Here is a 22,740-nt window from a genome sequence, read left to right on the forward strand (position 1 = left end):
AACATAAGCTGCCATATCCTAGAGGTGTCGCTTTGACATCCACTATGATTTTGTCCCGAACTTCTCCTTAATGAGCGAGCAGAGTACATGGAACGAGGAAGCCCACCAGATCCCTCTTGGTCCATTCTAGAAAGTACATTAGTTTGAGATTTGAATCACTCCACAGACAAGATCAATCATGTCAAGCTTGAATGATTTTAAACATGCAATCTAAACTACGTGGAATTACAACGGAACTTAGCTCTTGGCTAAAGAATTACTCAAAGGGAAAGTAAAATTCGGATTATCTTATTAATCAAATATCTCAAGGCAAGAACACTGGTAGAAATTCGAATAACTCTACAAGCAAGATCGATCGTGTCAAGCTTAAATGATTCTAAAAATGCAATCTAAACTACGTGTAATTGCAAAGAAACTTAACCCTTATCAAAGGGAAGCAGAAAGGCTATTTCTACTATATTTTTCAAGTCTTTCTTACGAGTACATTGATTTATATACCCTCAAAATAAAACCCTTGACCTTCCGTGAGGCATTTCAAGAGTTCGTAACCTTCATACTCTATGACCATAATTAACCACGTACGTAAGTGTAACCTAAATATATTAATGAACTATTGTAAATCTAGTTTTCAATTATCGATCGTAAATTTGTAACTATCTTAAAATTAACAAAGACTCACTCGAACTATCTTAAAAACTCTGTGCATAAATGATCAACTTTTGCCTACGAGAGCTTGTTCTTTAATTTGATTGAGTGGGAGTGGTTTTGATAGCCGATTCAACGGTCTATCATTTTGGAGACTTGACTAAGTAGGGAACTAATAACATAGTTTCATGAGAAATAACTCACTCCTATCTATACGGGAGTAAGTAGATGAGTAGTTCTTTTAAGTAATGATTTCAAGACTTGAACAATGAGAGAACATCTTTTCACTAGCCCGAGTCGAACTTAATCTATGACTGGGTACTGAACAAATGGTTCATTTGAGGTTAATGGTATTTAAAGGGTAAGATTATAATAACAACTGGTGAAGAATCAACTTGTCTGTAAAAAAAACACCAAATGAATTGGTTGGGCCTTCACATTTCTGGCCCAAAATGGCAACGCGCTCATCACTCTGTTTCATTTGTTCGATCCGTTAAACCCTTCGAACCAAAAACCTCCCTTCCTGTGACCGATCTTACTTTTCATGATCGGAGAAAATAGCGCCAGAGGTTTTCAGATTTGGTACTAGAAATGAATTCCAGATTACTCCAAACCCTGTATCGCACGGCACAGAATCGAGCATTTACTTCTCGGTAAGCATTTGTTATATAGTTAGTGATTTCATTTTTTTTTTGTTTGGTTTCCAAGAATTTAGAAAGTTGAGTGGCTGATAGTAAGGGAAAATTGAACTCTGCTACTGTTTTTTTTTTTTTTTTTCTTAAATTCACAATTGATTTTTTGGGGAATGAGAAAGCTCAGGTAGGTAATGGCGGTCTTTGAGTGTAAGGCGTTTTTTCAATGATTGTTTAGCTGGTTGGAAAATGTAACATTCTGCCGGAAATCTGGAAATGGAATATATCATTTACTTGAATACAGCTTAATTTCTATTCATACTGTTAGGTGCTAAATGAATGTTATTGGATTTTTTGTTCTTTATTCTCATTTTCTTGGCAACATCGGTGTTTATCCTTTCCTTCTTATGTAGTGAGAATTGAATATGTTTCATCTTCTTATTTTGGTCTAACGGTGTTATTGTAAAATGTGTAATGCTCAGGGTTGGAAGTTCAGCAAACTATTCATGTGGCATCACAAATGGTAACTTCGATGATTATTATTATTTTTTTTTATTTTCTATTTGAATTTTCTTACCTCAGACTTAGTTGCAGGAACTTCTTGAAATTAATATGGTTTTCAGGTGGTTCAGTTAGTCAATTGGGTATTCAGAAAACTTCTTTCCTCAGTAACACTCACACTGCTTTTTCACTGGCTCGGGGACATAAAATGATAATATGTTCTGCAGTGGTAGTTTCCTGAACTTCTACGACTTTGTTCGATTTTACGTTTCATTGAACTTATATACTTGTTTTTTTTTTTAAACTTCTTAGGCTGCAGATTTATCAATATTCTCGCATAGCATTGGCATTAGGTTGGCGACAACACAAGCAAAAGCCCCCCCACAAGCACGTCAAATGGTGAGTTTATTTTTGCCTAGTTGATGACGTTATAGTTCATTCAAGACAGTTCCATTGGGATTCAATCATTAATTGTGGAATAATTATGGTTATCTTGATCTAAGTTCGTTTTACCATTTATTTGATTGTGTTAAACATGAAACAAACTCCTTGTAAATGCAAAGTATGATAATTTTTTGGTAATTGGCTTTTCTATTTTGAAAATGTTGATTGTTGCTTGTTTATCTTTCTACATTATTTTTTTAAAAAATTTATTTGTTACATGGTTGGATTGATATCATATAATGTAAAAGGATAAATATGTTTTTTGTTTTATGAGTAACCGAGCTTTTATGAAGAGAATGAAAGTATACATAGCCCAACGAGAGAAGCTAAATATTCAAATAATAAATAAATTTTTTTAAGAAATTATCAATAAAGTGTTATTTATAGCAACCCCATTCTCTACTTTGACTGGCAAATATTCACGTATGAAGCTCCAAATGGTCATTCCTCAATCGAATCAGCTTGTAACACATGAAATAGAGGTTGAACCGAGCCTATCTAATTTTGTAGATGAAGAATGAATGCTTGTTGAATCTTTTTGGCCTTGGATCGTGTAATAGGTATAGTTGGAACATTTGGATAACCATGATCCTTATCTTGGCTTCATTTAGTCCTATGAAAAAAAGGGTTTTTCATCAGTTTCGAAGTCTGAAGGTCCAAAACGGTTCAATATTCTGATTTGGATCTTGCTTAACAGTTCTTTTAAGTTCTGCTGAGGTGCTCCGAAAAAATTACCTTCATAATATTTCATGCATTACAGTACGTTCACTTTGCTCTGCGGATGGAGAGATGATAGTTCATTTGTTTTTAGAATGTCCTTATTCTTTGGCTTGCTGTTATAGTCTTTTCAACATATTCAAGGCACAGTGGGTGTTTTCAAAGAACACAAAATGTAATGTTGTTCAGCTACTTATAGGGCTTTCATTGCTTTTGTGGTTGCATTTTTTATGAACAAGAAACATCTTTCTATTTATGCATGAAAGGGTACAAGATATTTGAAGAAACCACCTCATGAGAGTAGAAAAAGAAAAAAATGATAAACCGACCAAATAAAGTGGGCTGAAAGCAAACCAAATAACATCCACCGTCTAACCAAAAGGGAAAAACTAGAAAAGGAACAAAGCAACTCTTCCCAGACAACCAAAAACCTGAAAGACACCACAGACAATCTAACAATGGCTAGAAGGAAGGATACTGGAAAACAAGCGTATTCTTTGGTTTGATTGTTTTGAATCTTTTAGGCTCAAGGCTTCTCAACAGTTTTTGAAAAAGCTCTTTTTTGGTTTTACCTTACAATATATTTATTTGAAGTCGGAAGCTTTTATTTTTACATTGTAATTTTGTTTTATCTTTAGTTGTTAGTTTGTTTCTTCTTTCACTCCATTTATTCATTTGTATCTTTTGAGCATTAATCTCATTTCATTCCTTTAATGATAAGTTCTATTCGAGGTAAAAAAATGCAGTTGTCTCTTTCAACCTGTCTAAACCATCCGGTTATATTCATTCCACGTTGTTCTTGCACTCAACATCTTAAAATAATCGTTTTTAGGAGAAATATCAATATCAATTTACCCTAAAGGTTTATTTTTATGGACAAATAGAATGTTGAAATTCTTTTATGTTTTAATTTCTTTTATCGTCTTTTTCATTGAAAATGAATTGTCAAATCTTTTACTCTTTCATCTTCTGTCTTAAATCTTTTGATACTTTTGTTAAATCATGCTTGCAGGGAGCCCTCAAAGTTTCCATGTTGAGTCCTGGAATTATCTATGAACCTTATTCACCTCGTCAACCAATACCATTTTGGCAGAGGTTAGTTGAATTCCAAAAACTATTCTATTTAAAAAGAAAACAACTATTTTTTAAATTTCGATATTATCTCATCCTACACTCGCCTCCCGACAACCAAAAACTAAATAAATTAAACTCATGAAAATCAAACTAATTAGAGGCTATTTGAATTATGTTGGCAACAATTTACCAAGTACTTCAAGCTCAACACTAGTACTACTACTTGTGAGTATTTCCTTTGAATGCTTTTTTTGCATTTGGATTTTGGTTAAATTACCATTTCTTTGTGTTAAATCACCACTCAACCCAAAAGGTTTTAAGTGATAGTTATCATAAATTTAATCTTATATCAATACTAATTTACAAGGGTACGAAGGACTTCCTATTTTGACGTCATTGAATTACCACTCGACCTAAATGCCTAAGCTAATGAGTATTGGTCTAAGAAGCATGGATACGGTATGAGTCACGGATACACACTGACACAGTGACACCATTTTTTAAAATCCAGAACATGTTTATTAAAGTATATATCATTTTTCTACAATATGATATTCAAAGTCATTGACTTTATGATTTTATATGCTTAAAAAAAGTTGACGAATGGGTACCTATTATTACGGTTGGTCAATTTAATCATCAGAAACACCTTTTATTAAATGTTAGTTCATTATCTACATCCGAAGAGAATAGCCAAGGTAAGAAAATTGTTCATATTTGGTAATGTAAGTGACGATTTAAGAGATTTAACCAATTAATGGGGTCTAAATTGAAAAGTTTAAAATTATAGGGATCATATTGAAATTAAGCACGAATTATTGATTTAACCCTTGCAATCTGTTTCCATTTTATAAAATAGTTATTAATTTTGATTATTCCTTAATTGGTTTATTTGTGTTTCTTTTGTATGTCTGTCTTTTGTTACGTTAGGTAGATGACAGTTGCATAACCCAGAAGGTTTAGTTATTTAATTATATATTTATTTCTATTTTAGTATTTTTGGAATTTGTCATTATTTACCATGTTTTGAACACTTTTGATGTTTCTATGTCAGATGGTTCACAAGAAGTGGTTGGAGGAGAACAAAAGACGATATCATTTTAGAGGTGAATTGTGCCATTTCAACCTTTTGATTTTGAGCTGTTATGCTGCAACTGCAAGTTCTTATTTTATTTATTTCTTATTTTTAAAAAAAGGCTATTATGCTGCAAGTTAACTATTAATCAGTGTTCTTTTGAGGTCGCAATGCCCAATTTTCAGTTTTCTACTTCCCTATCCCTTTTTCCGGTTTCTTTTCTATCTAAGCTTTAGAACTTATCCCTTCATTGTTGCATGACAAAATGAAGTACTGATGAGGGAGATGAGATATAGAGGGTGTGCATCGATTAGGAGGTGTTTCACCTTAAAAAAGGTGGTTGTGTAAGGTGCGTAGAAGAGCATAGGAGAACACAAGTGGAGCGGTTGGAGTTGGAATTGGGAACGCTAGCTTGTCTCAAGGATTGCTTGGGTCACATTTTTGATCTAGAAAACCCATTAGGTTTTTGATGGAGGAGGAGGTTGGAAACATGAGTGACCTTCTTCCAAGTTCCATCTAAAGCGAAGGATAGATTTGCTCTAGCTTCTTTGGAAACCGTAGAGGAGGAAGGTTTTTTTGACAGGGGTATGGGATGATTCTCCCTTGTTTTGGCATTTTTTGGAACTGGCTAAGCTAGTGAAGAATCAACCTAGGGCAAAGTGTAAGATGTCTGGTGACACAATTGATGTCCTTTGAGACTCCCAAAGCAATTGTGTGACACTTTCTCCTGCCCTTGATCAAGTGAACCTACTCAAAAAGGTGGTTATGAAAGGTGTGTGTAGAAAGAGCACAGAGGAATGTGAGTGGAGACCGGAGTTGGAATTGGGAATGGTTCACCCAAAAAGGTGGTTATGAAAGGTGTGTGTAGAAGAGCACAGAGGAATGTGAGTGGAGAGGTTGGAGTTGGAATTGGGAATGGTAGCTTGGCTCAAGAATTGCAGGGGGCAGCTTTTGAGCTAGAAAACCCATTAGGTTTTTGATGTAGAAGAAGGGTGGAAACACAGTGATCTTTTTCCAAGTTCCATCTAAAGCGAATGATAGGTTTACTCCAGCTTCTTTGGCAACTTGGAGAGGAGGAAGGACTTTTGGCAAGGGTAAGGAATAAGGAGATTCTCCCTTGTTTTGACATTTTTCTGAACTCCTTGCATCGGGGGCTTGGGGTACGATGTTTGGTGTCACAATTGTAGTCTTTTGAGACTCCCAAAAATGATTGTGACACCTGCTCTCGCCCTTGCTACGTCAGAAGCTTGCACGAAGATTAACCGGGCAAGCAAGGAAAGTCAAAATGTTTATGGAAGGTGTCCGAGTACTTAAACTTAGTGCTTGAGCAAGTCAATCAACTCAAATTCAGGATTATTGATGTTTGAATTTACAAAAAAGGATGCATGATGTTTACAAAGACCTTCCCAATTTATAATGAGGGAGATATGACTATAGGAAGCAAAATATTAGACAATTTACACCACGATATAGCTTGGTAAACTGCATTGTAGAAGAGCGTCGTATAAGTTTGTGTCTTTTTCGTGATTACTCTTTTATTTTTTTTCTTTCCATAGATTTAAAAAAAAAAAAAGGCTATGGTGAGGTCGACTTTTGCATTCTTGGAGGAGTGGTATGTTAAGGCCGTGTCCAGTAAATCCTTTGCCTCCCTAGGAAAAGTTAGATGCCATCCAAAGACATTAATAATCCTTGTCCAGAAATTTTGAGCGTATGTACATTGCATAAATAGGTGGTTTTGTGATTTGTTGGCACAGAAAAAGTTTTTGTTATTCATAAAAATAAAACTTTACTCTTGTTCACCTTACTACTGAAACAATGTCTGCTCAATATACATTGGCTGCGTATCTGATGTGAACCTCTGTGTGCTGATTTATTATAGAAGAACTTATGCTCATGTATGGAAGTAATAGATAAAGGCCGCCTAAGTTTTGTGGAGTGTGCCTAATAGAGGCCTGATATCTTTTTTTTTCTTTTTTTTTTTTTTTCCCTTTTTTGCAGCTAAAAAGTGCTTACGCAATTGCAAAATTAAGAAAGAAGGGGTACTCAAAGAAACAATTTTACGAAGAGGCAGTAAATTTATATAAAGAGGTATTCAAGATTCGTGTATCACATTACTGGTTTACGAAGTGCTTTATGAAATATATTTAACATTTTCTTTCAGTAAGATTATCTTAAGAACCGTTTCCTTTGTGGAAAGAACCTGCCTGGCTTTTCATAATTTTGTGGATGATATAAGATTGTAAATTTCTTGAAGGCCAAAGAGTTGCTTTTGCTTCTATTGACGACTATTTTCCTCTGTGAAAGAACCTACCTGGCTTTTTCATAATTTGTGTTTGGATATTGAAGATTGTAAATTCCTTAAACCTCTAATGGATTACCGTTGCTACATACAGTGAAGTTGTAACGTTACATTAAAAATGAGTTTGCTTTTGCTTCTTGATTTGTTCTTGGAGAAGTATCTGGGAATGGGAACAGTACACAAATCATTTTCTGAAGCCAATTTTCCAGCAGGGGGAAGGCCATTTCCCTTGTCACATAACCTTTTTATAGTTTCATTACCCTTGTAGCATAACCTTTTTGATTTGGCAATTGATGCATTTTCCTGTTTTCTTCAACGAAATTTGTTATGAGTAAGAAGAAAAGTCAAGTTTGTTTACCCACGAGCTGATGGCTACCTTCTCATTTTATCTTCTTTTTATTTGATGTAAAATTGCTGAACCTTGAATTGTACGTTTTCCAGATAAACACTTTGATAGCAAATGGTGACAAAACATTGTTGAGGAAAGCAGTCACAGAGAATATGTATTCAGTACGCATCACCCTTTCCTTTTGCTCTTCAGCTATGCCTACTTTGAGATCGAGTTCTCTTTCCCACGTTTTCTTTACTTGTTCTCGTCTATTAACTATGCAGATTCTGTTTTTTTTGGAAAGGAAACAAAATCTTTGTTGGATTGAAGACTGATATGTAGATTCTAACTTATTACCTCGGCCTCACCTACAGGCATTGAAGAATGAAATCAAACTCAGAGAATCCAAATGGAACAAAGTTTACTGGGAAATGATCCTACCAGTTGTCAAGATCCGCACGTTACGAGCTAGATTGGCAAGTATTATTACTCTTACATTTCTGTTTGTCCTATTCATGCATTTGTCAGGCTGCTCACAATAAGATATATTTTTGTGATACAATCATAACCTGCCCATGTTCCAGTTCCTCCTTAATTTTTCTAGTTACTCAGCTTTAGAAGGTCATGCCTGCATTGAAGAGAAAAATAGTAGGTTAATTATTTTTGGCTAAATATACGTTATGACCTCTAATGTTGGGGTATGCCTTTTCCATTATTCCCTTAAAAAGTTCTAATTTTACTCCCTTACTTTAACATTTTCAATTTTAGTCCTTCACTATTGTTGAATGTTAAAATTGGTATGATTAACTTACATGTCGTAATACTCGATGAAATCATGGAACTTATAAATGTTTGTAATTCCTTTTCTAATTCTCTATTAAAAGGGTAAAAACAAATATTCTTCTCTTAAATGATATTCTTTCTCCACCAAATTTCTTTCCGTTCATCAACAGTCTGATAGGTTAACAATAAAAAAAAAAAAAAAAAAAAAAAAAAAAAAAGAAAAAAAAAAAAGAAAAGAAATTCAATAACTCCAAAAGAGGAACAATCCCTCTGAGACGTTCCATCAAAAACAATGCCTGTCCCCACTAGTTCATCCAGAGCCTTAAAATAGCAATACTAAGCCTAAAACCTACAGTCCAAACAGAAAATGAATATCCGAAACATAATAAAGCATAAACATAAATGACCCACAGACATAGAACCAAATAACAGGCCCTTATCTGCTTCTTCAGACACAAGTGTTCGTAACCAAGATCTTACACAGTGATGGACTAAATTGAGAAGTATTAATATATTAGAGACTAAATTGAACAAAATACTCCAACATTAGATTCACAAATATAAGATTTCATTCGTGTTAGTGGGGAGTTGAAAAGAAGGAGAAATGAGACATCTCTCCATGACATGAAGGGAAAAGGCTGTTTATCACTTCAATGTTTTACCAACATTGTTCGATCTTACCATCTTCCCCTTTTGTGGTGCATCTTGAAGTGCTCCTTACCTCATCTGCAAATAATAGTTTTACCAAGTTCCATGAACTTTGAGTCATCTGGCAGACCTATGTTTCTGACCCGTCACCCTTCCATACATTTCATGATTAGATCCCTTCATCATGACATACTGCACTGCAAATTCCCTAGGAAAGTAAAAAAATTCTTCCTTCGGGAGCTTAGTTATAAATAACTATGACAATCTTCGAAGAAGGAACCCAAAGAGGGATCCCCTACAAGAAAAGAGAAAGAAAAAAGGAAAAAAAGAAAAAAAAAAAGAAAAAGAAGAAGAAAAAGAATTTTTTTTTTCATATTTTTCAAGCCAAGTCCACATTGGATGATTCTTATGTGAAGTTAAGCCAAAGAGTTCTGCGCTGTCTTTAAACAGACGATTGAGAGGAGAAAAGAGTTTGTCAGCCGCTTCTATTGAAATAGTTTTTATCTTTGCTATTTCAGAAATTCTACTCTTGATTTTCTTTTTCCCAACAATTCAGTATTCAAGCAGAAGGCAGATGCCTAATACTTTAACCAAAGTAACTACCTATATTTACAAGATTGTTTGACATTGATTTCAAAAGCATGTAATTAGGCCAACTATTGTTATACCCTGAAGAGAACCGCATACAGTCATACCCATGAGTTGAATGGTTCAAACTATCTACAATGGTCGCAGAGCATATTATGTTCTTTGTTAAAGAGTGTTGTTTGCAAATCCAACTTGTAACTAAAAACTTCACTCTTTATGAGTCTAATGCTGCAGTCTGCCACCACTTAGAAATTTAAACGGTTTGTCCAAGACATATAATTTCTACATTTATAGAGCATTTTCAATTATTATGGTTAGATAAAAATCATCAATATTATCACCAGCTAATTTCCTCAAAGTGGAAGTATGTCGTTGTTCTGGTTTGATTATAATCTTGTACCCTTTCTTTTCCCTGCATGCACAGATTGGTGTTGATCGAAGTGACCTTGAAAAGGTTTTCGTACAGCTTACCCTTGAGATTCTTGCCAAGCAGGTATACTGAGCGTTATACCTATTCTTGTTCTTATGCTCTCAACTGTTTCATACTTTGTGTGCATACAACCGTGTGCCTTCTCCGCAATCTGTAAAATATGGTGCCTTATTGTAACTAATTAATGCTAGAAATCATGGCAACTAGTGAGGCCCTATAGTTGTGTAGTCGGTAAACTTGTAGAGGGGCTTTTATTATGCATGACATTCTAATCTAATAATTGTTGATCATCAAACATGGTAATGTCACTCTGGATTTTTCCTAGATAGAGCTTATCAAAGCTTGCTTTTTCTTTGTTCTTTTCCTTTTTCTTAATTTGATCCATTATTTTTTTGTTTATTGTATGGAGGAGTTGTGATAATGGAACTGCCTCTAATATGCATGAGAGCTCCCCTTAATCTAAGTGAATTTCCACAACAATAGCAACAACAACCCCAAGAAGGTTAAACAAATTTACTTAGAAAGATGATCATTGATCAAGGAGAACTTGTTTTTATCTTCAAGATTTTGACCTCTCCACAATCTATCAAACGGATTGAAAGTTCTAAACTTGTATTCTAAAAACAGGAATACAAAGTTCTAAGGGAGGTCAGTTATATTCAAGGAGTTTTGGATCGCTTTTTGTTTGCCAAAGAGGTCGATGATTGGCTTGTGGAAGTGTTAAATGGTTGGTACTTTAAAAGAAGAGGGAAGACCCTTTAGTGTCGTGCTACTAGAGCTTTTTGGTGGCATCTTTGGAGAGAAAGGATCTTCGAAGATGAGCTTGTCTTTTGATTCTTTTTATATGTATTGTAACAAAAGGTCTATTTAGCTATAATCAACTGAGATTTTTGTTCCACTCAAGATATCTATCAATTTGACTTCATTGTAGTCTTCTAATCTTCTCACTTCTAATGAAGATGTTCACTGATATAAATTTGCGTTTGTAGAAGTTTGAAGCATACAATGCTGAAGGTGCTGTCGTTGCTGGAGATAAATCTAAGGAGGTAAGTGCATGATATCATATTCACTCCCCCTTTCGAGTAATATTTGTCTACAAAAAGTACAGAAGCATCAGTGAAATCAAAATGTCACCTTCATAATGTTCATATTTCAGGTTTTCTCTGTCTTGTTTCCAATATTTGGTGTTCGATAACCATTCCTGTTTTTTGTTTTTATTATTTTTAGAAATGTTTCTAAAATTGTGTAGGAATTTTAGAAACAACAAAACGAATTTTCTTGTTTTTGTTTCTAGTTTTTTCCGAAAACATAAATGTAAGTATTAGTTTATCATTTTTTTTCTTCTAAAATGCACTATCATTTTTGTATAGAATATAATTTTTTTCAATATTAAATTTTAAAAACTTATTTTCATGTAAAAATTTTATTTTTTAATTCAAAACTTAAAAAGAACAAGAAACAAGAAATGCTTATTAAACATGTTCTTTTTTTCAAAATCGAACCATTAGATTTAGGGAATGTTCAATTTTAGTCTCTGACAACAGGATGACAATTTAAAAGTAAAATGTAATAATTCAAATAATTATAAAAACTCTCCCATCTCTACTCTTCCCCTTCTTTCTTTCCCACTCTCTCTTCTTCTTTTCTTCCAATTTTTTTCTGTTTTCAAATCTTAATTTCTTCGAAGTTTTTTTTATTATTTCAATTTCTTTTCCACATTGTTTATTTAGATTTTGCTTAAAAAGAAAATGTATATTGGGTTAGGTCTGGAAATTTTTCTGAGGAAATGAATTTTGAAAGGAAAAACAAGAAGAAACAGAGAGTGAAAGTGAATAAAGAGATGAAGGCGACATTGTGAAGTTTCTGGAACTTAATAATAATAATAAATTATTATTATTATTATTATTATTATTATTTAAAAAATTTCTACATACTCCAAACTTTAAGGTTCAAAAAGGTAATTTTCCATTTTCATTATTGGAAAAAGAGGAAATTAGAAAAAGAAGAACCGGAAACACAAAATAATTCATTCAATCACTTCTTGGCCTATGAAGTAGCGAGTATGAACAGCTATTTGTAGTGCCTTTTCCATCCTTGGTGTGCATATGACCATTCAAACATTGAATAGGCTTCCCACAACTGAACCGAAAGAAATAAAGGCTTATCATGATTCCTTCATAAGTTCAATTGGTATCTTTAATTTTCTTTCATGGCAACGATTTTGATTATATTTTATGTGTGCTACTACTCCTTTCAGGTCCTTGTCCGTGATATCTGGGTATTTGAGAAATCTCTTTTTCATGAGGGAGCTTTTTGGCGTCTCTGTGGGCGAATTCCAATCTAATATCATCCTTCACAGTAGAAGCTTCTTTATCCAATTTTGTAGATCAACAGGTTCCATCTTTATTTTAATAATCTCTTTTTATTATTCTATCATATACAATTGTGTAGTTTGCGACTTCACTCCTAAATTATGATATCAACACGAGAGACGTTCCTAGGAATTTTAATTCTAATAATTTTTGGTATCTTCCTTGTTCAAGCCATCTCTAGAAGAGATAAGCGTGACAGTGATTATTCAAATAATTATTTTAATCCTTTTACTTTCTAGTTCCCTGTTCATCAGAATTGCTTTCAGCTAATTAATAACAGTTTTCATTTTTTTATTGTGTTGGGTGGTTATATGATAAAAGAATGTCACTTTTAGTCCATGATGTTTGAGTATAGTAGCATATTGGTCTGTGAGTTTTCAAACTCGAAATTTAGTCGTGAGGTTTGATTTTAGCAGCATCTTAGTACCCATCAGTTTTTCCTTTAATTTTTAATGGAAAGCTGGTGTGGCATTTGTTTTTTTATTTTAAAAGATATATTTTAGTTTTTTTTTTTGTATTTTTTAATTGAAAAGATATATATTTTCGTTCTGTTGCTGGCTCTCTTTTTCCTTGTTTGTTTCCTTTCCTCTCTTTGTGAAATCCCACATCGGTTGGAGATCGGTTGGAGAGGAGAACGAAACATTCTTTATAAGGGGGAAACCTCTCCCTAGCAGCTGCATTTTAAAATGCTTGAGGGGAAACCCGAAAGGAAAATCCTAAAGAAGACAATATCTGCTAGCAGTGGGCTTGGGCTGTTACAAATGGTATCAGAGCCAGACACTGGGCGATGTGCCAGCGGGAGGATAAACCCATAAGGGGGTAGACACGAGTCGGTGTGCCAGAAAAGACGCTGGGCCCTGAATTAGGGGGTCCCACATCGATTGGAGAAGGGAATGAGTGTCAGCAAGGACACTGGGTCCCGGAAGGAGGGATTGTGAGATCCCACATCGGTCGGAGAGAACGAAACATTCTGTATAAGGGTGTGAAAACCTCTCTCCCTAGCAGATGTGTTTTAAAAACCTTAGGGGTAAGTCCGAAAGGGAAAGCTCAAAGAGAACAGTAGGCTTGAGCCGTTACACCCTTCTTTCTTACGTTTTCAAAAAACATAGATCTGGAAGACGCCTAGATCTGAAACGATGGCAATGTCCTTGTGTTCTCTTGCAATTTTGATGTTGGGTTCACTGCTTGTTGCTGAATCTCTCAACCATACTGTTTCTGCCACACACTGCCTTCGTTGCTCTGTCGCTTATTGCGACGTCACCATTTACGACTCCCAAATGTGCCATACCCTACTTCTTTGCTGCACACTGTTGCCATTTGTTTCTCGTCTGTCTTTGCACATTGATGCTTGAAGCTATATTCAGGGCATCAAAATCTGCATATTTAAGAACCATTTTCTCTTAATTGTTGCCTATTAATGCTTGAAGCTATATTCAGGGTGTTTTAAGGTTCATTTTTCGGGTATCAAAACTGTAGCGTGTCGAGTATCAGCAGCGTTAAGGAGAAAGCCGTGACTTCCATGCTTTGAATTGGGATCTCTTGGAAGGAAGTTTTGCCTTACTTTTCAAGTAAAATACCATATGATTCTGATATGATCTTTTCTTTACTCTTCTTATATAAGAGATTGATTCATAGGAAGACAAACTCTTTGGGGCCAAGGTTGCATCCTTTCAAGGTACGAATTATTCTCTATTGTCTCTACTCTCTTCATCAAGTAAAGTATATATGCATTTGGTGCATTACTCATTCACCCAACATTTTCTTTTAATCCAACATCCCTTCCCAAAACATTCCAATGGACAATCGAGAATGCAAGTTCCCATTCTTCGACATATGTTACCAATTGTTCCATTTTATTATGAAAATCCTATCATCTAAAGCCCGAGAAACGGTTACTCTTGGAAACCCGGTGTCACATGATTCAAATGGTTCATCCCAAGAGCTCAGATCTGTGAATTCAGATCATTCTGTTTCGTCTCTTAAGAATGATGTTCTTGATGAACTGGAGCTCCATTCGTCTAAAGACGATGATTCTTGTGTTACTCCATCGCATATCGAAGATAAGAATGATAAGAATCATCATTTTGTACCATTGCCTTCTACAATCAAACATGCTCCAAAGAAAATCGTTAGTATCAAGGAAACAGTTGAGGATATTGATTCTATTATGAAGGAAAGGAGGAAGAACAAAGGAGCAAAAAAGTCGAAATCTTTTGATTTTGATAATGAATATGATGGTTCCTTGAAGCCTACTCGGTCGATTCTCAAGGTTGGCTCATTAAACGGTTGAGTAGAGCTAATAAGAAAGTTGGTAGTTTGCAATTTAATGTTGCATCATGAATAAATATGTACATTAAATAAATTAAAGTCGAACTAATATGTCAATATTTTAGTTCTACTGTTATTCACAAATATTTGTAATTCGAATCAATTGGGTCGATTTTGTTTTTATTAGTTTCATCGAATTTTTTGTTTGCAAATATTCTTGTACGAACCTACCTAAGTCTTTCTTGAATTCATTCCAACCAAGGTCTCAACAATTTGATCGGGAGTCCCGGGAGTCCTAGGAGTTGATGAAGCACCACTTAGCTTTGTGCGGGAGGCCCGGGAGTCCTAGGAGATGTTATCCTAGTTGAAGGGGACCGATACATAATTAATAGAACTGAATTTTATTCCGTCGTGAAATTATATGGTTAATTGTTGCATTTTCATAATTTACATATCAACATGTCGTTCATACCCGAGGTCTCAAAGTTGACGACATGCAATGCATGACATATATGTATGAACAACCATCACATTCATCGTATACTCAAATAAATATCGTGACTTACGACCTAACCCAAATTTCCATTAAAAGGGTCGGTTATATATTCTTTTCAGTAGCAAGTAATTTCTCTACTTAGTCCAAACTTGAACATCTCAATTTTAATAATAAAACCGTTTCGACCAAATACTATAGTAATATCTAATTACACTAGTTTAGATAATTTTCAAAATCTGTTATATATATATATATATATGTATAAAAATCCGGCGAACGCCGGAGACCGAAAACTCCGGCGAACGCTGGAGTTTTTGTTTGCACACGACCCACGAAGCGCGCCCGACATCGGGATCATCACGAGAACCAAACCCGATCCTCAGCCAAACCACTTGCAAGAAACAAAACGAAAAAACATGAGAGTTTGAGAAAGAAACCGACGACGCTTAGGCGAAGCCAAACCATTCAAAATTGACTTTGAAACCTCCAATCTACACCACGAAAGCAATACTAGAGACCTTTACACAAAACAGGGATAGATTTCGACGTTGCTTACATGTCGTACACCATCAGGGAAGGAAGACAAAACTCGGGTTTTTGGACCTTCTCAGATTTGGGAGTCTCAGACTTTTTTCGAGCCAAACTAAGACCATAAATGGGATTAGGGGGAAGAGGAGACCGAAAATGGAAGAAAAAAGGAGGAAAAAGGACGTTGAAACGACGTTGTTGAGGAGAGAGAGAGACCGCTGAAAAATTTCGTTGTTAATTGGGCGAAGGAGACGAAGTCCGACCGAGATCCGGACTTGTGACCCTAACTGATACAACCTAATCCAGTCCAAACCCTCGAGCGACAAAATCTCCGCGGTCCAGACGCCTCGGCCTAAACCAGAAAGCCCAATTACGACCTAACCCATCAGCCGCGACCCGAGACCAAAAACCAAACCGACTCGAAACTCTCAAGCCCAATCCAATATCGACGCTGACAGCCCAAACCCACTCGGCCCAACGAAATAACTCAGGCTCTATCTACTACCCGCGGTCAGCCCAGACCTGTGATTGCAACCCGAAAACCCATGCCTTGAATCGACGACCAGCGCCTCGGCTCGACTTTGGCTAGCACACGCAGCCGCTCCTGGTTGCGCCACGTGTCAACATTTGGCGCAAAACTCTCCTCGGCTCTGGCGGCTTATTCGGCTCGGAAAACCTATTTTCGACCTTTTTGGCACTGTTCATCGAGTCTAGTGACAATGGTGTATCTTGATCAAAGGCACTTAGAGAATTCAGTGAGGTGGAAGGCTAAGGCACGACTTGACGTGCAAGAGCTCTATGAGAGAGAGAGGGTCGGTGGTAGGGCTAAGCAACGCCAAGCAATAAGTAACTGTTGAGATATGATTCAAAGTATTAAAATGAAAATATGATTTAAAGTAGTTGAGATATGATTTAAATATTCAAACTACCAAGATTTTAGGAGATTTTAGGAGATTGTTAGTAGATTTGAATTTATCTCGATTTTGATGATTTACTATTTCTAGTCCAGTGTATAGGCTATAAATACTGGAATTGTGTAACCCTCTAAGCATAAGTTAGTAGACATTAATAAAGCACTGCAGCTTCTATCTATTCCCATCTATTCCTATCTATTCCTATCTATTCCTATCTATTCCTATATCCCTTTTTCCAACAATTGTGGTATCAGAGCCAAGTTCGTTCGACGCGAGGGCAAGTGATTATTTTCTTTCACAAAACAAAAATGGCAGTAGCTGGTTTTTCTTCCTCTGCACCGTTGTTACCAATCTTTAATGGTGAGAAATATGAGTGGTGGAGCATCAAGATGAAGACCTTGCTCAGATCGCAGGAGCTATTGGACTTGGTGGAGCACGGGTTTGCTGATGTTTAGAACCCACAATAGAAGAAAAGGAGAGACTAAGAGAAACCAAGAAAAACGATGCCAATGCTCTATTCATTATTCAGCAAGCAGTTCATGAGACTATCTTTTCACGAATTGCAGCAGCAACCACATCAAAGCAGGCATGGTCAATTCTACATAAGGAGTTTCTAGGAGATTCAAAGGTCATGACTGTGAAATTGCAATCTCTAAGACGTGATTTTGAAACTCTACTCATGACGAATGGCGAATCAATTGCTGATTTTTTGTCAAGATCAATGGCAATAGTCAGTCAGATGTGTACCTATGGAAAGAAAATTTCAAACGAAACAATTGTTGCAAAGGTGTTGAGAAGCTTGACTCCAAAGTTTGACCATGTGGTGGCCGCCATAGAAGAAGCTAAGGATCTAGCCATACTCTCCGTTGATGAACTGATGGGCTCGCTTCAGGCTCATGAGGCAAGAATCAATAGAGCATCAGAAAGGAACGAAGAAAAGACACTACAAGTGAAGGAGACAACCAATAATGAAAGAGAAAATATTCATTTAGCAGCTAGAAGTCGTGGAAGAGGAGGATTTAGCAACTTCCATGGTGGTCGTGATAACAGGTGGAGAAGTGATGGACAGAGACAATTCAATGAACGAAGGAATGTCATACAATGTTACCATTGTAGAAGGTATGGGCACACAAAATCTGATTGTTGGTATAAAAATCAACGAATGAATTTTGCAGCAGAGAATGAAGAAGAAGAAGAAAAGTTGTTTGTGGCGTGCATGGATACTAATCCGAAAAAAGGTAACTTATGGTTTGTTGATAGCGGATGCTCGAACCATATGACAGGCACCAAATCCTTATTCAAAGAGCTTGATGAGACGAAAGATTAAGGTGCAACTTGCAAATACAAAAGAGATGCAAGTTGAAGGAAAAGGTACAGTGAAAGTCGAAACCAGTCACGGTAAGATAAAACAATTAGATAATTGTAACGACCCGGGAAAGAAAGAAAATATATATATATATATAATAAATAAATAAATAAAAGAGGAAAACGAGAAAATGAGAAAACAAGAAAAAAAAAAAAAAACTCAGTCGGTTTTCCGGCGACCGCCGAGTTTCGCGGAACCCACGCAAAACGAAGGCCACAGCACGCCCAGCCCTTAGCCCACGACACCCAGCATCTTCAGAACACCTGCAAAGGGAGAAAAGATAGAAAATTTCGAGAGAGAGAGAGATTTCGGACAAACGTCAGCGAGTGTCTAGTTTCTCCGACGAGCCCTCAAACCACCCTCAAACCGACACCAAACGACCTGTTACCACCATGAGAAGGATCCCTAACGAAAACACAATAACTCGGGGTGCGTTTTGTGTTATTTCGTAAGCGTCGTCGTCGGTAACCGAGGTCGAAAAATTAGGTTTTCTTAATCGTTCTTAGATCTGTGGCTTTTATGAGCTTTTAGGCCGCAAAACTCCCAGAAAAGAAAGAAGGACGACGAACAAAGAGAAAAAGGGAAGAAAGAGGACCGAAATCGGCAACGGAAATGCCGTGGGAAGGAGAGAGAAAGCTCGCCGGAAAATCGGCCGAAGTCGGGTAAGGAAGACGAGATCCACGTATCCGGGTCAACCGGAACCCAAAACCTGAGAGAGCTAGTCCATTCCTCCCTTGGCCTTTGCCTTCGGCCCAGCCCAACTACAGCGGCCCAAACCTCAAACCAGCCCAGAAGCTACGGTTCAGTTGAACCAACCCAGACTAGACCCACAGTCCAATTGAGCCGGCCTGCAAACCAAACACTTGCGGCCCAGCCTAGTAAGCCGAGGCCCAACGATTAGTCTTGGCCCAGTAGCCTTCCACAGCCTGCGACCCGAACCACGACCCGAACCGGACTGCGACCCGCGCTTCGACCCGACACTACCGCTCGACGTGGCTCTCTCTGCTGCCGCCACGTGTCACACAGCGGCATAGGCAGTCCCTCGGCTCGGCTCGACGCAAACGACTCGGCTCCCTCCGGTGACGCTCCGGCGGCTGTTCGGCTCGGCTCACCTGTTTTCAGCCCAGTTTCCACTGTTTCGACCCTCCCGGATCTGTTTTCGGCCCCGATTAAGGTATCCGAGGCCGTTTTAGAGCTGTATTTCAAATTTATTAAATTATAGGTAAATTAATTGTGAAATACTGACGGAAAATGGTGAACGGTGTGATAGGAAACAAACCCCAGCGACGTAGGAAGCAGCTCTCATGGAACGAGAGCTTACGTTTAGCTATTTAGGGAGTACTTCGGCCAAGGCCAACCAAGTAAGTGGCCTTACTATAGGATAGGCTAAATAATTGTATGAGTTATGATGATGTGTGGATTATGATGCTTGATGATATGTGCGGTATATACATATTTTGTTGAGTGACAATTGATATGTTTGACGCACGTTGTGGCATTATGATGAGCATGATGATTGCATGATTTTTACCTTAATATGATGATGTTTTCCATATTGAGAATGCTAGATGATGATGAGTGCCATATTGCATCATGTCGTTAGATCGACGTAGGACACAACCCTAAGAGCATGAAAATGATATTAATATAAATATCCACGAGTATGCGTTACCTAGAGTAACAAAGAGATGAGACTAGAGGGTTGTGTCAGAAGAGACATTACGATGGATTTAGAGGGACCTCATGCATTTTGTATGTTCATAAGCATAGGGCTACTTCCCCTAGAGACGATGAGTGCGGACGCGCACCTTATGATGAGCGGGAATGCGCACAGGTGCGAAAGCACACAGATGAGGGTGTTCATGAGGCGCATGACACTATGGGGTTCCGCTGACCTCCGGACGTCGCTACAGATTAGCTTGACCAGAGGGTTCAGGGGGTGTGCGAGCGCCTTGGGGACTCACACTCGCACGTGTGAGTCGTGTGTAGGGAAGTACTACACATCCAATTTGTCAGAAACTGGAGGCCACCCCTAAGATGATTAGAGATAGGTCCCTAAATCATGTTTGCATGTGTTTGCATTTGCATGGCCCCTATAGCGGGGCAACTTACTGAGTATTCTTTGAAATACTCAGGCCGTGTGCCACATCATTTTTCAGGTAAAGGCAAGGCGCACTTGTACGGAGGACGGCGACATCGCGAGCAGAGACTGTGACACGTGCATAGGGTAGATTCATATATAAATTTATAGTCTTAAGTTAGAATAGGTTGTTTTGCATTTCATTGTTTTAAATTATTTTGTATTTGTTTTTGTTTTCTGTAAATTTCAGTATTTCATATTTAAACACGTAAGACCATGACTGTGTTTTCCAAAGAAGAAGTTGTTTTAAATGTTTTTTTGAAAGTTTACGTTATCAACTATGTTCATGTAAGAGTTATATTTCCGCATTATAGATGAGCATGAGACATTAGTAGCGACTCTAAGTATGTGGAAATTTAAGGTCGTTACAATAATGTTCAATTTGTACCTGATTTAGGGTACAATTTATTGAGTGTTGGACAATTGATGACCAGAGGACATTCAGTTCTATTTGATGATAACACATGTGTCATTACACATAAGAAATCATGTCATAAAGTTCAAATTTCCATGACTTCAAATAAGATGTTTCCACTTGATGTTTCTAACATGGAGGATTTTGCTCTTACTGCTAGCATGAAAGATGATTCAACATTATGGCATCTCAGATATGGACATCTTCATATGAACGGCCTGAAAATACTCAGGGATAAAGGTATGGTTTTCGGATTACCAAGAATTGACTCAACTAATTTATGTGAAGGATGCATTTATGGCAAACAGACTAGGAAGTCCTTTCCTGTTGGAAAACCTAAAAGAGCTTCACATTATCTAGAACTAATTCATGCTGACTTATGTGGGCCAATGCAAACGAAGTCCTTGGGTGGGAGTATATACTTTTTACTATTCATTGATGATTATAGTCGCATGAGCTGGGTTTACTTCCTACAACATAAGTCAGAAACGTTTAAGAAGTTCCAGATTTTTAAAGCTATGGTAGAGAACCAAAGTTGCTCTCACATTAAAGTTCTTCGCTCAGATAGAGGTGGCGAGTTCATATCTAAAGAGTTCAATCTGTTTTGTGAAGAAGAGGGCATCCAAAGGGAATTAACAGCTCCCTACACTCCAGAACAAAATGGAATCGCTGAACGAAAAAATCGAACTATTGTGGAGATGGCAAGAAGTATGTTACAAGCAAGGAAACTTCCAAACCAATTTTGGGCAGAAGCCGTAGCAACATCTGTTTATCTATTAAACATTTCACCAAGAAAGGCGGTTATGAATCGAACTCCTTATGAAGCATGGGATGGAAGAAAGCCATCGGTAAGTCGTTTACGAATCTTTGGTTGTGTTGCTTATGCTTTGAAACATCCTCAAACTCGTCAAAAGCTTGATGAAAAATCTGAAAAATGCATTTTCATTGGCTATTGTACTCAATCAAAGGCATATAAACTATACAATCCCGTTAGTGAAAAGATTTTAGTTAGAAGGGATGTAATATTTAATGAAAACGTGAGTTGGGATTGGAGTAAAGAACAGGAGCAGCAAAAGATTACAGTTGAAGTTTCCCCAAATGAAGAGACAAGGGTCAACTCCAGTGCATCTCTCAGTGCATCCACTGCAACACTGTGTCAAATTCATCATCTTCAGCATCACTGAACAACAATTCTTCTCTTGAAGAACTTTCGGATGAGACACCTCCAAGGAAGTATAAATTTTTAGCTGACATATATGGATCATGTTAGTTTGCTCTTACTATTTCAGACCCTATGAATTATGAGGAAACTACTGAAAAAGAAGACGGGAAGAAAGCCATGGCAGTAGAGATGCAGTCCGTTAAGAAAGATGGAACATGAGATATGGGTGACCTATCAAACGAAAAGTTTTATGGAGATTTACAAAAAGAAGTTTATGTAACACCGCCAAAGGGATTCATAGAGGAAGACAAAGAAATAAAGGTATACAGGTTGAGACAGACATTGTACGGGTTAAAGCAGACATACTTACGAAGGCCTTGTCAAAAGAAACGCTCTGTACTTGACATCTGCAACTTTGAATCAAGGGGGAGTGTTGAGATATGATTCAAAGTATTCAAAATGAAGATATGATTTAAAATAGTTGAGATATGATTCAAATATTCAAACTACCAAGATTTTAGGAGATTGTTAGTAGATTTGAATTTATCTAGATTTTGATGATTTACTATTTCTGGTCCAGTGTATAGGCTATAAATACTGGAATTGTGTAACCCTCTAAGCATCAAGTCAGTGACATTAATAAAGCACGGCAGCTTCTGTCTATTCCCATCTATTGCTATCTATTCCTAAATCCCTTTTTCCAACAGTAACTAACCAACTTGCACTTAGATTTCAAATGGTTTGGTAAAACATGGACTGAGCTACTCTTTCTACCAAACCTCAAACCATCTCTTCTTCTATCTACTTTGTGTTGTTTATATCGTTCTCCCAATCTTTTGGACAGCGTTACTCGTAACTTGTACTAACAGAATGCTTAATAATTTGCGTTTTACTACCTCATCTTAGTAAGCTAAA

General features: G+C 36.9%; 2 protein-coding genes across 2 annotated transcripts; both read left to right on the forward strand.

The window, feature by feature from the left end:
* Positions 1 to 1,107: 1,107 nt before the first annotated feature.
* Positions 1,108 to 12,774, forward strand: LOC111784221 (Mitochondrial inner membrane translocase complex, subunit Tim44-related protein). Its single transcript, XM_023665002.2, has 12 exons — positions 1,108 to 1,298; positions 1,760 to 1,800; positions 1,901 to 2,007; positions 2,091 to 2,177; positions 3,952 to 4,034; positions 5,068 to 5,119; positions 7,087 to 7,176; positions 7,829 to 7,897; positions 8,090 to 8,191; positions 10,159 to 10,227; positions 11,154 to 11,210; positions 12,422 to 12,774. Exons 1-12 carry the CDS (start codon positions 1,237 to 1,239, stop codon positions 12,506 to 12,508), a joined length of 906 nt encoding a protein of 301 aa, XP_023520770.1. The 5' UTR covers positions 1,108 to 1,236; the 3' UTR covers positions 12,509 to 12,774.
* A 135-nt stretch (positions 12,775 to 12,909) lies between these two features.
* Positions 12,910 to 14,963, forward strand: LOC147786949 (uncharacterized). The gene has a single exon (XM_087119645.1). The coding sequence runs from the start codon at positions 14,332 to 14,334 to the stop codon at positions 14,824 to 14,826; it is 495 nt and encodes a 164-aa protein (XP_086975771.1). The 5' UTR covers positions 12,910 to 14,331; the 3' UTR covers positions 14,827 to 14,963.
* Positions 14,964 to 22,740: the final 7,777 nt, after the last annotated feature.

This window comes from Cucurbita pepo, chromosome 18, assembly GCF_057944985.1.
Source record: "Cucurbita pepo subsp. pepo isolate OVF chromosome 18, ASM5794498v1, whole genome shotgun sequence".
Taxonomy (NCBI): Eukaryota; Viridiplantae; Streptophyta; class Magnoliopsida; order Cucurbitales; family Cucurbitaceae; genus Cucurbita; species Cucurbita pepo.